General features: G+C 47.7%; 2 protein-coding genes across 6 annotated transcripts in view; one reads left to right on the top strand and one right to left on the bottom strand.

Annotated features, from left to right (window-relative positions):
* ELAVL1 (ELAV like RNA binding protein 1) overlaps positions 1–8650 on the bottom strand; it is a 33262-nt gene extending 24612 nt beyond the window's left edge. The window contains exon 1 of the mRNA XM_077331701.1: positions 8385–8650. The gene's annotated coding sequence lies outside the window, so the exon portion shown is untranslated. The remainder of the gene's footprint in view (positions 1–8384) is intronic.
* A 7266-nt stretch (positions 8651–15916) lies between these two features.
* The window catches only part of LOC143834845 (zinc finger RNA-binding protein 2-like), a 41294-nt gene continuing 39749 nt past the window's right edge, over positions 15917–17461 (top strand). For 2 of the 5 annotated variants that reach the window (XM_077331699.1, XM_077331698.1), the window contains exon 1: positions 15917–16121. In XM_077331699.1, coding sequence (XP_077187814.1) covers positions 16063–16121 — 59 coding nt within the window. In that variant the 5' untranslated portion in view covers positions 15917–16062. The remainder of the gene's footprint in view (positions 16122–17461) is intronic. The other 3 variants (XM_077331700.1, XM_077331696.1, XM_077331697.1) reach the window with 3 other exon arrangements.

The following is a 17461-nucleotide window of genomic DNA, read 5'->3' as shown; positions in this document are numbered from 1 at the left end:
ACCACGCTCTTCCATGAAGCTAGGTTCCCTTCGGCCACTCAGGATTTTCCAGGCTGACCTAACACACAGCACAGTTTGAAAAAATTTAACTCTACAGTGTCCAACCTGCCAGTTAAGATCCGCCACACAAGTTGTGCTCTTCACGCCCAACTTCAGTGGGGAGGTGGGTGGCGATCAGAGACCGGGCTTTTTCATTGAGTGGCACCTTTGCTGATGGATGCTCTCCCTTTGAATCCATGCAACAGGCCAAAATATTCCCTTTTCCATGACTTTCGATTGAGGCAGGCTTTCTCAACTGGGATTTCATCAAACCTTGGGGCTTCTTGACAGCCCTGGGAGGGTTTCCTGAAGAGGTGGAAGTTAATTTTTAAAATATTTTTAAGTTGTTAAAACGTTTGTTTTATATATGACTAGTAATCAAGCCCGCTATACTCACAATACAGCGAGCGCTAGATAAGGTTTTCGCGGCGGCCTGAGGCGCTGGAGGCGCTTTGCGCCTCCCGACGCATCAGGCCACCGGCAAGGGAGCAACTGCGAGCTGCGTGCGGCTCGCAATTGCTCCCTTGGCGGCGGAGTGGCAATCGGCGAGGCCCGCTGATGGTCTGTCCGGAGGAAGGGGCCAATCGGCACCCTTCCTCATCCCAGACAGAGCCCACCCTAACTCCTCCCCCTAAGCCCTTATGGCTTTTTTTGGTCCGCGGCGTCCGCAGGCGGGGTTTAAGATTATATAGGGTCACATCAAGCAACCCACTCCTAAATGGGTCAATGATGGAGTGGGAAGGTGCCACACAAACGCAATGGCCAATGAGGGGCCAGGGGTGGGATGGGGTTCCAGAAGGGCCACAGCCCTGCTTCCCAACCATATTCTGCATGATCACACCACTTTGGGGGTTTCTCTAAGCCTTAAGAATATTTCAGGGGTTTCTCAATGGTAAAAGAAAGCTAATAAAGGCTGGATTAAGGACTTCATTTTTTAAAGTGTGATTTTAGACTGAAAGCTCTTAATTTAACTTTAAGCTGCTCCGGGTTTTCAAGCTCAGGCCAGGTCTTTAATGCTGAGTTTTAATTAACAGCTTTGAATGCTTTTGTTATATTTTGGAAGCTGCCTTGGGCAGGTTCTGTGCAGAAGGCGGCATAAAAATGTTCTACTTAAGTCATAAATACAGGCACGATTACTCACTGTTATAGAAGAAAGGGAGGGAAGATGCCTTTCCCTAATGTGAAACCCCTTCGGTCGGTAATACCTATCATGCAAATCAATACAATTCTATTTGGGCTACCAAGACCTGAAAATAATTCTCCAGACTTATGGGAAAAGCAACCCATCATACTGGCTTAGGAAAAGGAAAAAAGGTTATATAAAATAATAATACAAAGAGCAAGAAGAGGCATTTGGAGAGAGGCATTTGTGATAGCCAGTTTGGTGTAGTGGTTAGGAGTGCGGTCTTCTAATCTGGCATTCCATGTTTGATTCTGCACTCCCTCACATGCAGCCAGCTGGGTGACCTTGGGCTCGCCACGGCACTGATAGAGCTGTTCTGACCGAGCAGTGATATGAGGGCTCTCTCAGCCTCACCAACCTCACAGGGTGTCTGTGGTGGGGAGAGGAAAGGGAAGGCGACTGTAAGCCGCTTTGAGCCTCCTTCGGGTAGAGAAAAGCGGCATCTAAGAACAAACTCTTCTTCCTCAGTAATGTCAGGGCTCTCTCAGCCTCACCTCCCTCCCAGGATGTCTGTTGTGAGGAGAGGAAAGGGAAGGCGACTGTAAGCCGCTTTGACCTTCAGGTAGAGAAAAGCGGCATATAAGAACCAACTCTTCTTCTTCTTCAACTGAAGAGCAAAAGGAAAAAAGAGACATCGGAGGGAGGCAAAAGAAGAGTTGGTTTTTATATCCCCGCTTTCCCTCTCTCTCAACCTTTTTCAACTATATTACAAAGATAAGAAACTCCTGAAATGTTTTTCGGACTTTGAGAAACCCCAGAAATGGAGTGATCATGCAGAATATTGTTGGGAAGCATAGTTATGCTTATGCCCACCCACCCAGGGCCCCTCCCCTTCCCACCCCCTCCAGGACCATCATTGGCCCTTTTGGGAGGGGACGGTGGGCAGACATGACCATATTATGGCCATATCACCTGATAAATGTTTAACCAATTAAAAAAATATATTAAAAAAAATTAACTCCCACCTCTTCTAGGGCCATTAAGAAGCCCCAAGATCTCACGAAACCCTGGTTGAGAAAGCCTATCCTAAGGAGTCTCAAAGCATCTTACAGTCACCTTCCCTTCTTCTTTCCACAACAGACACCTTGTGAGGTAGTTGAGGCTGAGTTTTGAAAAAACTGTGACAGACTCAAGGTCACCCAACAGGCTTCATACAGAGGAGGAGTGGGGAAGTCAAACCCAGTTTCTCCAGATCAAAATCTGGCCCTCTTCACCCACTACCCCTTGCAGGTTAAACATTAGGTGCCATGTTCCTTTCTGCAAACCGAAAGCTTTGCTGAGACATGAACGGTTTCCATTGCCCCCAAGATGGCCTAAACTGAAAGCCCAGCCCGTTCTAGCAAACAACTTTAATGCCTAACTATGTTTGCACTTTTAGAAAGCACACAGCATCCACAGGAAGATTCGATGTGAGCTCAATTGTTCCGCACATCCCACACAAGCACACACAAACCCACAGCTTTGCTGTGAGACAGCCAGCTGCTTCAAAGAGGCTTTCGATGGCTCCGAAGTCCCCAACCCATTATTCTCACAAACAGGCACTGCCACATGGCTGGAGATACGTCCTTGAGACCAAGAAGGCTACAGCTGAAGTTGCAAGTCTTGAGGCAGTGGAGGGTGCCTGTCACTAGGGCAGGGTCTCGGGAAGAGTTTTAAACAGGTGGGTGGCTGGTTTTAAGGAATCCGACTTACCCAGCTTCTGGGCTCCAGCTAGTCATCTCTGGCAACAAACAAAGTTGGAAAGGGCTCGTACTGGAAAAGAGCCTGAGGCCTTCCGTACTGCAAGCTGAGCAGCCCGCTGTGGAGCTGGTCACTGTTTTTAAGCCTTTCCTCTTATGGTCACTAACCAGCACATCATCACTCCAGGCTGGGGTCCCACCCTTGTTTGCTAGACAACTTCTGTACAGCCCAAATAGTCCCAATGCTGAGCATTTTTACAGTGCAGGAGTTACCAATGACACTTCTGTCATCAAACTCTGTGGATACTGTCAGCTGAGAAACCCCAGATTGACAGGTTCAGTATGACCTCCCAGACTGAGGGGAACAACCCTGACAGTCTTCAGCTACCAGCAATCAATGGGGATGGTGTTAAGGGGTCTGTTCAAGGGATGGTTTATATGCAAGGCATTTTGAAGAACTGGTTTTTATATCTCACTTTTCACTACCTGTAGGAGTCTCCAAGTGGCTTACAATTGCCTTCCTGTTCTCTCCTCACAACAGGCACCCTATGAGATAGGTGAAGCCGGGAGAGCTCTGATAGAACTGCTGTAAGAAGAGCTCTAAGAGACCTGTGACTAGCCCAAGGTCACCCAGTTGTCTGCATGTGGAGGAGTGGGGAATAATAATTCCCCAGATTAGAGGCCGCCACTCTTAATCACTGCATCACTCTGAATAAATTCACCCCCTGAATACATTCTCCAGAAAGCTAAATGCCATGATAACTCAGCATATTTCCTGACCATTCTTCATATAAAAGATGAGCAATAATTGCATCCTTTACAGGGCATTTGCAATAATTATTAACAAGAGATAGTCAGTATAGTATAGTAGTGGTTATAGCTCTGAAGAGTGTGTGTTGCACCCCATTTTTCATTCCCTAAAAGAACCTCAAAGCAGCTTACAATCGCCTTCCTCATCCCACAACAGATAGGTGAAGCTGAGAAAGCTCTGAGAGAACTGTGACTGGCCCACGGTCACCTGGCTGGCTGCATGTGGAGAAGTGGGCAATCAAATGTAGTTCTCCAGATCAGAGGCCACTGCTCTTAACCACTACACCAAGCTGGTTGCAGAAATGGATCTGGGATATAGGAGAACTGGCTTCCATTCCTCATTCAATAATGAAGCATGGATGACTGCTGACTAGTCAGCTGCACCTTCCTCACAGGAGCGTTGCAAAGATGGGAGGGGACACGTGATGGAGAAAACCATGTACCTGAAGTCCTTTGAGGAAAGGCAGGAGAAAACTGGATGAATTAAGTTGTATGCATGCTGTGCTCTGAACTGGCTCCTGCTGGAAGGTCCCTTCCAACTCGATGATTCTAGGGGTGCTCTTAACTGCTGTTAATGGGGACAAAGTAGCAGAAAGCAGCCAGGACTCCTTCCCTTGTGGCTGAATCCAGCCCCAGCTGAGAACTGCTTTCCCTCTCCCTTTCACCAATGAGGCCATCTGAGGAAGCCAGGCAGCCCTTTGCTGTGCCTGGATCCAGATCCAGCTGACAAACCACTCAGCAAGCGACATTTTAAACTGGGTTTTAATTGGCGCCCCTATTGGGCTTGGGATTTCTGCTTTGACAGCTCTTTTGGCTGAAACAATGATTATGAACTAGCTGAGTACCTGTAAGTAATGGGGGGGGGGAAGAGAGAGAGAAAGATAAATAAATACATGGGCACGTTCCCCCCAGATCCAAATCCTCTCCCCGCAAACTTAGGATCTTAAGTATGCCCATTCCAACAAAATCTGAAATAGGGCCTTAAAGCTCTGTTAAGGATATGCTGTAAACTGCCACTGGCTAAAACTGGGACAGATGGAATAAAAGTTTTTAGAGAGTCCTGTGCCTCTGGAGGGGGGGGGGGGAAGAACAGTGTGAACCTACTGACCACCTGGCACTGGGGTGAAATATTTCATGAAAGCAAGAAGCCTATAATGCAGTGGTAGTCAAACTGCGGCCCTCCAGATGTCCATGGACTACAATTCCCATGAGCCCATGGGAATTGTAGTCCATGGACATCTGGAGATCCGCATTTTGACTACCCCCTGCTATAGCGTATGGGACAGCTCTTACTTTTTATTTCATTCCTCAAAAGGGCAAGGGCTACTTGCCCCAAGAGAGGGAGAAAGATCTCTCATGAGCCAGGCTTCTCCTCTTGCCTTCCTGTTTTGAATGCAGGTGTCTCCAAATGTCCTTTTGTTTTGATTTCCCTGACTCTTTGTTTTACTGCCTTTTTAAAAAACAGTGACTGCAGGCTGATCCTCTGGTTCCGGGCCAAAAATTGGTGCCTTACCTAGCATTGCTATAGGTTACAGTAATTAAAATCACTGTAATTCTAATTTAATAGTTATTTGAATACAATTGCTGCACCATCGCAGGCAACAATTTCTCCCTTACAAACATCGTATTAAGCTGGTTGAGGACTGGAAAATAATTGGGTTGTTCTAAATAAATAAAAACTGTGCCTTCGTGCATAGGCCTGACAGACCAAAAATCTTACTTTTTTTTCAATTTGTTTTCCACCGCTCTCAGCAATGCCGGCTTGTGGTGGGTCTTTTTGGAGCGGTCAAAAAACGCTCATCTTCTCAATAGAGGGTTTTGTTTTCTGTGTGTTTTTTTAAGCTAAAAAATGGATTTTCCTACATACCTGGGACAACCCCAGGCACAAAGAAAATCCTACCTGGTCAGTATTGGTTCACTGATCTGCTGATAAGAGAAGTTAATGGTTTTGTACCTAGCAAAAATAATGATACACATATAAATAGCTAATTATCTGAGAGGCAGTTACAAAATGTAAGGTATAACAGTAAATTTTCATATATACTACTTTCCTCTTCACCTCTTTGATAATAGGGGGAGGGATGGGATTTTTAGCCGTCATGTTAGTAGATTGATGTTTTAATGGGAATTTTAATGGGGTTAGTTGTTGTGACCCGCCTTGAGCCTGTCAGGAGAGGCGGGAAATAAATCTAATAATAATAATAATAATAATAATAATAGTAGTAGTAGTAGTAGTAGTAGTAGTAGTAGTAGTAGTAATAATAATAATAATAATATAAAGCCAGCACACCAATTTTGCCATTTGTAAGCAAAGTTGCACCTTTTAAAGTTCTCTGAGTCTGCTTAGGATTGCACTGTGTATGACCATGGACCCATTAATCTCTTTTAGCATAACTCACTTCAAAGGGTGGTTGTGAAGGTGAAAGGGGGGGGTGGAGGGAATCACAGAAATATGCAAATGTGTTAATAATAATTTGTTAACACATAATATTAACAATGATCAATGTAGCTTTATTGCAGGGGTAGTCAAACTGCGGCCCTCCAGATGTCCATGGAATACAATTCCCATGAGCCCCTGCCAGTGTCCATGGATATCTGGAGGGCCGCAGTTTGACTACCCCTGTTTTAATGCAACATGCCCTTTCCCTAAAGCAGGCTTTCGTGAAATCGTGGGGTTTTCCAAATGGTTGGAAGTAAATTCGTTTTTTATATATTTTTAAAATATCTTAAACATTAACAGGAGATACGACCATATATTGCCATGTTGACCCACTCACCCTTCCCAGAATGGCCAATGATGGCCCTGGAGGGAGTGGGGGAGGGGTCCTGGGTGGGCGTGTCCACAGCTCTGCTTCCCATCCTTATTCTGCACCTTCGCATCACTTCTGGGGGTTCTGAAGAATGTTTCAAGGATTTCTCAACGGCAAAAAAGTTGAGAAAAGCTGCCCTAAAGTAAGAATACTGGCCTACCTTACAGGGCTCTTCTAAGGATTGGAGAGGTAAGGTTGCTAGATATCTTAGCCCGTTGCCATGAAAACAAGGAAGTCTGGTAAGTTTCAAATAACATCTGCTTTACTATGGAAGGTATTTATATGGCCCAGCATCCACTTCATCTGTGTTCACCTTTAACACGCTGCAATGCACACAATGTTCTTTGAACACTCTATGAGAACTATGTAAGAGCTAATTATGATTAGTAATAATGACACCATGGGAGCCTTTCTCAATGGGACACTTTCCTCTTCCCCAGAGGTGAAAAGACAACATGTTCTGCTGGTCTAAGTGGAGTATACATGTGAAGAAGGCTAAACCCTCCAGTAATGAATACCAAGGACTGTTTTTAAAAAGTGGCAGAAGCCATTTAAATCTTGGCTTTCTCCTACTTACACCAGGATTGGCTTACCTTACAGGGCAGCTGTTGGAAACATCAGCTCAACATACAACCCTGACCCAATTTTTTTGATAACTCAATGGAATGAGATCTGAACTCTCCAAACAAATGCTATTGATGATTGCAAAGAAGAAATGGGTAACTGGTCCTCCCTCACCTATGGCAGGGGGGGGGGGGCCAAACTGTGACTTTCCAAATGTCCGTGGACTACCATGGGGGATATGGTCATTTGGCCACCCCTGATCTATGGAAAGCGGAACCAACCCTACATGGATACAGTGACTGCCTTTAAACACCCTAGAAGAAACGAGTCGGTTACTTAGCAAGCCCCACATGCACCTCCCCATAAGAGCTGCTTGAGAAGGCTCACAAAATATTACATGCAATTCTTTAGACACAATCATGATTACAATAGTAAATGCAATTATTTAAACATGATGATGATGATGAACCTGACATTCTTTGGCTGGCCTGTCCATCCTTCTCCCACTCACAGTACAAAGAATCAGCCCACCTTACAAGGCCGTGGATCTTGGGCAAGGGTAGTCAAACTGCAGCCCTCCAGATGTCCATGGACTACAATTCCCATGGAAATCTGGAGGGCCGCAGTCTGACTACCCCTGGTCTAGGGCAAGGGCGGCTCGCCAAATCTCCGAGGACTACACTTCCCATGAGCCCCTGCCAGCTGGCTGTATGTCCCAGATTCCCCAGCCAGCGGGGGCTCAGGGTAACCGCAATCCATGGAGATCCCTCTCCCCAAAGTGGTGACTGCCGCGCCATCCCCTCGATAAGCTCTGAGCTTCCTCGAACCCGCTTGTCTGCCGCCGAGCCAGCCCCACCACCCACCTCCCCGCAGTGCAATTCCTGAAGCACAATGGCGGTGGCATTAAACAAGGCCTTAAGACCGGCGCGTCCCCCGTTTCCTAGAAAGAGGGACGTCAGCCCATCTCCCCGGAGGTCCGCGGACTACAGAGACCATGAGCCCCTGCCTCCCGGCAGGGGCTCATGGTCTCTGTAGTCCGCGGACCCCCGGAGAGGCGCCGTTGGGCCGCCTCTGCTCTACGGCCCAACTTTCCACCGACCCCCCCTCGCGCCCCCCCGGGTCACCCAAGGCTCTGGCCCCGCCCCACGGCGCGCCCCCCTCCCTGCGCGGCCCATCCCCTCGGCGCGCGCGCCCCGCGCCGGCCACACCCCCTCTCTGCGTCACAGGCCCGGCAGGCCGCAGGCCGCCTCGGTGGCTCCCGGCGGTAGCGGCCTGGCCCAACGGCCTCGGCGGCCTCACCTGGCGAGAGGCTGGAGCTCCGGCGAGAGGAGGGGGCGGGAGGAGGAGGAGGAGGAAGGCGGGCGGGGAGGGACGGGGGGGGCGACTGGCCGGGAGGGGGAGAAGGATTCGGTGCGCCTCCGCCTGTCGGCACGAACGAGCCGCTCCGCTCCCTCAAGCAGCAGTGGGAGGAAGAGGAGGGAGGGAGCGCCGACTGGGCACGCCCCTCCGCTGAGCCCGCCCGCCGTCGCCTATTGGCCGCGGAGGGCGCCGCCGGAGGCCGCCATTGGGAAGCGACCTCGCCCGTCAAGGACGAAGCGCGCGGGCGCGAGGGCTTCTGGGGCCGCGCGTTGGGGGGGAGGGGCTGCCGAGGGCCTGGCCGCCGTTCCTGTGCTCGAGGCGCCTGCGCAGTGACGCGCGATGTCGGCTCGACCGGCCGGGCAGCCGGCCTGGCTCTTGGGGCTTCGGAGAGTGTTGGCTGCTGCGATGACCGCTTGTCACTATTAATTCAAAACAGCAAATCCCCCCCCTCAAAAAAACGTGGGGCTTTTTCCTTCTTAATAGGAGGCAAGCCTAAATAGCTGAATAATTAACCGAACAATAAATTAGGCAATTAGTTGGCTGGTTCTGCGCAGGCAGATTAATTCCTTCCACTTCGCAGTTAATGGGACCATCCTTAAGAGAGATGGCCAATTAAGGGAATTGCGTTAATGGGATAATTTGCTATTTCGGTTGGGGCCGGACGATCAATGAATTATCCCGCAAAACAATAAACTGTTAAGGTTATCTGCTTTAGTTTAGTAGTTAACAAGAATTATGCAGCTTCCCTTCGGGACCCCAACTAACCATAATTATTTTGCACCAGTTCGCTGAACTGACCCTTAGGTTGGCTGACCTGTTAAGGTTTGGTCAGTTGTATAACTAAACGCCCAGTTGTATAACTAACCGGTTAGTGAATCCAATTTGGGGAGCCCTGTTGTTTTCCTTTCTAGCTCTTGGGGATTATTTAAACTATGAACTGACCAATTCATTGGACTTTTTTTTTTGGGGGGGGGGAGCAGCAGTTGGCATTAATTAAGGAGCTTCAACACTTTTTGAGCTGGTGAACACCTTTGGAATTTTGACAAAGGATCATGGATGCATCTGTTCTATCAGCATCAAATTGGTAGTATGGATCAACTTGTAGTTGTTTAACAGTATTTTGATTTTTAAAAATTCCTCAGTCCTTACTTGGTGTACTGGTTAGGAGTGCGGACTTCTAATCTGGGTTTGATTCCGCACTCCCCACATGCAGCCAGCAATGCCATAGAACAGGGGTAGCCAAATTGCGGTTCTCCAGATGACCATGGACAACAATTTCCATGAGTCTGTCAGATGGCAGAGGCTCATGGGAATTATAGTCCATAGACATTTGGAGAGCCAGTTTGGCCACCCCTGCCATAGCACCTACCCTCTAAGCCAGCCATTTTCTCTAGAGGAATTCATCTCTAATCTAATTCCAGGGGATCCACAGGCCACACCTAATCAAAGAAAATAACCAGGTGGCTCAACAATCAGATCTATTCCAGAAAAGTTTGACTTCAGCCGTATTAAACGCATTTCAGTCTTCTTTTAATTGAGAAGAAACAGCTCATCTTCACATCATAAAGCAGATGGAAAATATCTTCACTTCAACACCACAGTGCAGAATGAGTAAGAGAACTAGCAGCCCAGACATGAGCTAGTTTCGCAAGTCTTCCTCAGCTCATTCATAAATTACATGCGACCACATAAAAGTCAAATGGAGCCCATTGTCTCTCAGACACCATTTTCTTCTTCAGTTACCGCATCACCCAGGGTGATTGCTTTTCGGGTCATTTTGATTTCCCACTGGGAAGATGGCATATAAGAACCAACTTTCTTCTTCTTGGGTGGTCAGCAGAAAGCCAAGCAAGATTCATGTATTTTTCAGAATGCTGAAAGACAACAGTCCCGGTGTAAGTCTGCATACATCTGCATTTTGATAATACTAGTGTTGTGGAATAGCTGTTGTTGAAGTAGGAGGTCTCTTACAAGAAGCATTCTCACTAGGAGAGAACAGTTGAGAACCCCTTTTCTGCGATGGGGTGTCATTCTATATCTGTACGTATGAAAATAAATTAGCTGAACGTTTGGCTTTCTTTTGCATTATACTTCACATCTTTAAAATCGCCTTCCTTGAAGCGATTTTTTATGCTAGCAAGGCTGAACCTCCTACCAACAGCAATGACTAAAGGTCAGTATGCTAAAATCCAATATACCGACAGACTCTGCCCATGTCCTGCAAAGAAACCTGAGTTAGTGGAACATGTTCTCTTTTATGAGCAACATAACCATCTCAGAGAACGGCACATATTTCCTCTTGGGGCAAGCAAGACTCACAGTCCTGCAACATTAATGCACTTTCTCTTATCGGATCATAACCCTCAAATAACCGAAGGCATTGCAAAATTCCTTCATGGGATTTTCTCCAAGTGACTACAAGTGACTCTGAACCACCTTGTCTTTTGTATAAATGTTTTATTATTATTATTATGATTATACCAATAAAGTATTTGATTTGATTTGATGCATTAATATAACATTTTTCTCACAACATGGCAGAAAAAATACCATCCATTGGTGTTTATACAATGCAAACTTGAGGTATATTTAGCAGTGGACCAAGCTTTCTTAATGTGGTCTTTCATAAGGTGTAGCCATTGCATCTGGTTCACTTGGGCTAACTACTGTGGGAGTGTAACCCCATCAGGCACACATCGCTCAATGAAATTAATGTATGCTTGTATTGGTTTTTATTTTACTTCATTCAGCCTTTCTAGCTGGCACTCATAGGTGCTTTGCAAAACACAGAAGACAATTCAATTAGACAACATTAAACCAATAAACCACGCGGTGAAGCTAGGATTTCAGAATAGAAGAACATGTAGAAAAGAATTTTCTGAATCCTCAAGTTTACATCCAAAATGTATACCCCAGTTTTTGGTAAAAGTTTCGCTATGCACACATCATCTTCCATTTATTTGCCTGTTACTACAACAAATGTATCTGCGTTCACAACGACGCAATTATCCACCTTTCTCATTGAAATTCAAGGTGGATAACACAATGGGACTATTCAATCAGTAGGGGAAACATCCAGCAAACCATGTAATAGGACCATGATAGCAAAAATCCAAAACAAGGCATGTGTTAAACATGCCATATTAAAATAGCAGGAAATAGTATTACATAAACAAATATCATGCCATAATGCATCATCATAGTAAATGCCACACATCCCTATTGAAAGATCTTTCTGAATTGTTATAATGCAGATTTAATCCTTTTACTCAATTAGGAAATGTTTTAACTGAACTCAGTATTCTTCAAACTGCCTTTTATTTTGTTTTAATTTTTAAAGTCCTTCTGCTTCTTCTACCCCTCCTTTTCACTCTCTCTTGCTGATGTCGTCCCACATAACTGTGTGTGATTTATTTATTTTTAAAGACCTGTTTGGCCAACATTCTCTGAAGGAGGTTCCATATAACACCAAAACAGTGGAGCTTCAATAGAATTGTGCATGTGTATTTATGTTCCATGGGAACTGATCTCTGTCTCCTGGAGATGAGCTATAATTTCAGGGGATCCCCCGGTCCCACCTGGGAACTGGCGTCTCTAATCTGTCCCTATAATTGGACAGTAGAGTGTTTCAGATGCCAAATGATAACAGCAGATAAATTTGGAATTTGTTCCCAGAGGATGTAGTGATGGCCACAGGCATAGATGGCTTTAAAAAGAGATTAGATAGATTTATGGAGAATAGGTTTAACAGTGGCTGCTAGCCATGGTGTCTAACTCCACAATAAGAGGCAGGCAGCCTCTGAATCCCAATTCCAGGAGAAACAATCAACGGAAGGCCCTCAGCCTTTATGCTCTGTTGTTGGTCTTCCAGAAGAACTAGTTGGCCATTGTGTGAGGCAGGATGATGGACTAGATGGACCATTGATCCAGCAGGGCTCTTTTTATATTCTTGATGATCCCAAAGCAGTCTTGGTATGCCTTTTGGGGCCATCTCAGGCTTGGTTCCATTCATGCATAATTTGAAGTAACAGTGGCTGGTATGCTTCTGAATGATGTCTCAGCATGTGTCTGAAACAGCAGTACATTTCCCACTTTTAATCAACAACAGTGCTATTTGATGGCATTTCCTTGTGCCTCCATTGTCATTTAAAATACAGGCCAACCATAGGCTCTTTGAACTGTTCACATCAATATGTTGGCAACTCTTGAATGAGTGGAGAACTTGGGGTTGGAGAGGGGGTACATTTCTGCACAACCTAAGCCCCCCACCCACCCAATCGAAGTTGTCGGGAATGCATGGAAACTTCAAGATGGGGAAAAAATCTCTTGCTTTGTGGTAGGCATCCAGGCACATAGGTTTGTTATTAGCACTGACAACAGCATTTGCTGATCTTTGCACCTGGTCATCAGTAGTGTGCCCCTCTCATCTGCCAGTGATTTTCGTCCACATATCAGAGACTGCAGCAGGTCTTCTGAATAAGAAGCAGAGGGAGTGCAGGAGGCAACCAAGGAGCCTTTTGTCATGTCTGAATCCATGTTGGCTGAGAATCTCTCCTAGGAGCACAAGCATTTTAACTATGCCTAGCAGATTTTACTTCACAAGAGCCACTTTTTGAATCAAAATGGAGAATAAATCTGGGCCATAAAACTTTAAGGATTCCCATGTGGCTTGATATTTGACCATGAGTGCTCAGCCAGTGTTTCAAAGCCACAAGTCCAAGTCAGTCCTACCTATAGAATGAGAATAATGGGGCATTTATATGACAGTGTCAGGGTCATGGGTGCCAGCCAGGACTAGAGATAATATTAATGGAAGATTCAAGGATTGGTTCTATTTTCACAGTGATCAAGAGCAGAAACCAAGACCAAGAGGATATAGTAGATGAAGGAATGATGCACAGCAGAACAATCATGTGTCAGACATACCCCCTACACACGTGGAATCCTCCAGAAGAATCCAAAATCAGCCTAAAGTTCAATATTGTAAAATCAGAAGCGAAGACTTTGCCAGATAGGTACACGGGAGCCACAAGCCCAGGTGCAGCTAGGAAGACTGGAAGGAAGTTGCACACACCAGGTCAAAGCACGGAATTGTCAGACTTCTTTGGGGCTTTCTGCTATGGGGACCAAAAGAGTCTTGTGGTGCAGGATGGTAAGGCAGCTGACATGCTGTCTGAAGCTCTGACCATGAGGCTGGGAGTTCAATCCCAGCAGCTGGCTCAAGGTTGACTCAGCCTTCCATCCTTCTGAGGTCAGTAAAATGAGTCCCCAGCTTGCTGGGGGGTAAAACGGTAATGACTGGGGAAGGCACTGGCAAACCACCCTGTATTGTGTCTGCCAAAAAAACGCTAGTGGGCATCACCCCAAAGGTCAGACATGGCTCGGTGCTTGCACAGGGAATATCTTTACCTTTACTACGGGGTCCAATTCATGGTGCTTCTTGACTCTTAGGTTTCTTCATAGCATCTAAAATGATCAATGTTTCAGTTGCTGATTTCTCCATGTGCCCTGACTTCTTGGCATATCACACCTAATCCAATAATGTCATTCCAATTACTCTGTGTATTAAGTATTTCCTTTTGTCCTTCCTGAATCTAGTAGCTGACAGGACACACACCAACTTGTGTTCTTCTTCGCCTTCTGTGGTGGAAAATTCTAATGAAGCAGTGTTACATCTGAAAGTACAAAATGAAAACAAAAATCAATACCATTACCCTCAGAGGTGCTTGGAATATGGTAGTGACTTGCCACCCTGGGATACTATGCTTCATGAGACATTTCTGTGTGAACTTTTTAATGAAATGACAGGATGATGTTCACAAATATATAATATTTCACCCTATATACCAGCATATTCTGTGCTGCTGCCATTTGCAACGCGTGAAAATTTCACATTTTTTAAATAAGTTAACAAATTTTATATAAATTGTCAACTTATTATTTAACTAGTAAATAAGGCCGCTGCAGTCAAAATGCAGTGGGTGCTAGCCGGGCGCGCCATGAGGGCGGCGGGGCTGTGTGGCCCTGCTCGGCAAGGGTGGGGTCGTCCTGTGGGCCTGGTGCATACCTGGCATGTTGGCGTCGCAGGAGCTGGGTGGCTGTTGGTCCGTGGGGCAGGGCACAGCTGGCGGTGGCGGTCCCGAAGCTTCCAGTGGCGGCGGCTTCTGGCTGGCTGCGGCGGGGGGGGGCAATGTGCTGCCGGCAGCGGCAGGCGCGGCGCCGCGGGCGGTGTTAAGATGATGATTCTTAATTCTTACATTCATTCAACCAGTGAACTATATTAACGTTTTCCTTTTACAATGGTATCACACCGTTTATTGTACTGGTCTAAATCACTACAGTGTTGGCTCTCTTTCTCTATCAATATCTGTCCGTATGTTTGTGTGTCTATGTATGTGTCTGTTTTATTTATGTGATTTTTAGGCCACCCCTCTCCGGACTGGGCTCGGGGTGGCTTACAATGCTGTAAAAAAACAGATAAAATTCAAAATCATGTATGTGTCTGTCTATGTATGTGCGTGTCTGTCCATCCACCCACCTCTCTACCTTTCTGTATATGTACCTTGCTTTCATATCAGCTCCTTCCTGATCTAATTGGAGATGCCAGAAACTGAACCTATATGTATGTGTAACCCCTAGAGCAGGGGTAGTCAAACTGCGGCCCTCCAGATGTCCATGGACTACAATTCCCAGGAGCCCCTGCCAGCGAATGCTGGCAGGGGCTCCTGGGAATTGTAGTCCATGGACATCTGGAGGGCCGCAGTTTGACTACCCCTGCCCTAGAGTATGTGTATGGGCAGGAGGAATTGATGTGAAAGAACTCAAACTGGGGCTCCGGGGAGCTGCTGCTGTTGCTGCCAGTCTGAGTAGACAATAATTTTGACAGGCCAATTCAGCGTAAGGCGGCTTCATGCGTCCACTTGATGAGCGCAGGAATAAACACAACCTATCTGAAGGAATATAATTTCAATTTGGGAAATGACGTCACACCCCTGACGTCACCATACCCTCCCCAGGAACGCTTTTTCCTCACGACGAATCCTCCCCCCCTCCCTCTTCGTTGTTGTCATGGTGATTCCGCCTTGAACTCCAACCGCCATTTATTCAGTTAACGTCCCTTTTTTTAAAAAAAACGCAAAAGCCTTATTCTCTGAGGAGGCCGCCGGACCCCCCCCCCCCCCCGGTCAAAGTCACGCAGGAGATTTTCCCCTCCCCCGCGCTACAATCTCGCGAGGATTCGTAGAAAGCTACGAACCGTCGCTTGGAGGACGGCCGAGGGGATTCTTAGAAAGGTGGGCCGTAGAGGCTGAAGGAAACCAGAGCGGCGCGTAGCCCTCGGGCTTTTCTTCCCCGCAACCCAGCCGCTCTGTCCCGCTTCGCCTTGTCTGTCCTTTTTCCCTCCGGGGTGAAGCCGCGCCTCCCTGTCAGATCTCGTGGGCCGGGCCGGCGGGAGGGGCGTGGCTTGCCCGTGCGAGGGCGCGTGGGCGGCCGGCGCGTGCGTGTCGCGCGCCTCCTGCAGTTCCCGGCCTCCCCCGCGCGCTCCCTCCTCCGCTCGTCCCCCCTCCCCACCCACCCCTCCCCCTCCTCACCTAGCCGGTCTCCCTGTGAAGACGCCAAAATGGCGGCCAGTAACTACTACGGGTTTGCAGCCGGCGCCGTCGCCGGCCCTCAGTACAGGTACGAGGGAGGCGGTCGCCTGACAAGCCCGCGGCCCGGCAGGGGCCTCGGAGGGTCGCGAGGTGGGCGGGAGGGCGGGGTGCAGAGGAGTGGCCTGGCCTGGCCTGGCCTGACAACAGCCCTGCGAGGTAGGCTGCTGCTGCTGCCCATGAGTTCTTCCCTTCTGGGGCACGTGGGGGCGGGGCGGAGAAGACGAGCCTCCCCAGCACGCCAGGCCGCTCTGTCGCCCCTGCGAGGAAGACGGCGATTTATTTCCCTCCTAAGCCTCCTGCTCGGGTTGCCCCTGGCCGCTTTTGCAAGCTGTCCTAGGCGGATGATGAGGCGAAGCCGTTTCCAAGGGCCACTTGCGAAGAGCTTCAGCATCTTCCTGGCATTGCCTTCCAAATGCCTTCTCTGAAGTAGACCAGTGCATTACAATTATTGTTCTTTCATAGTTACTTCGTTTATCCTGCATTTCTTCACACCGCTACTTGAGTGTATGCCCAGTCCTAAACAGCCAGAAATAAGATTAGGGGACAGTTTAAGGGGTGTCCTTACCATGACAAGGTAAAATAGTATGTTAGTATTTTGTATTACCTTTCCATTCTGTCTGGGATGGGGAAGTAAGAGGAACATCGTTGCTGTTACCTTACTATAATCTTGACAACAGCCCTGCTGGGTAGGCTTGCACGTCTATAATCTTCACTCTACCTAACAGTGTTAGGAGGATGCAGAGTTAAGGTCAAGGTTGTATAAATCTGATAAGGCATGTCAAAAGCTTAGTGGACCTTATGTAGTCTAGTTAGTGGTCATAATTATGTCAGCCCCACAAGCTAATCCAAGATTGCAATATTAAACAAATAATGGGGAACGTCCCTCCCTGATTGTGGGTAGTGGGCTAAAGCAGTGGTCCTCAACCCCCGGTCTGGAGACCGGTACCGATCCGTAGATCAGTTGGTACCGGGCCATGGCTCCTTCTCGTCCTCCTCCCCGGCTGCTGCCTCAGGGGCTGCCCTTCCACTCTGCTGCCGGCTCACCTTTGGTGCTCTCCAACGGCCACCATGGCTGGGGCACCCCCTTGGCGTGGGACTGCACAGCTGCTGCTAGCAGCGCCCCCCAGCGGGCGGTGGGAAATCAGGGGCACCGGCGGAAAAGCAAGTGGAGCAGGGGCTCAGGCGGCGGCAATGTCCCTCAGCAAAAGTCTATCCCCCCTGGGCCTCAGTAAAATTGTCAAGCGTTGACCGGTCCCCGGTGAGAAAAAGGTTGGGAACCACTGGGCTAAAGTAATCTGTATATAACACTTTATAATCCTAGATAGCATGTTGAGTGCTTTGTGTGCATTCTCCTTGCAACAGCCTTGA

Source organism: Paroedura picta, chromosome 4 (assembly GCF_049243985.1).
Source record: "Paroedura picta isolate Pp20150507F chromosome 4, Ppicta_v3.0, whole genome shotgun sequence".
NCBI classification, from domain to species: domain Eukaryota; kingdom Metazoa; phylum Chordata; class Lepidosauria; order Squamata; family Gekkonidae; genus Paroedura; species Paroedura picta.
Note: the sequence above shows the minus strand (reverse complement) of the source record. Positions and strands in the feature narration are given on the sequence as shown.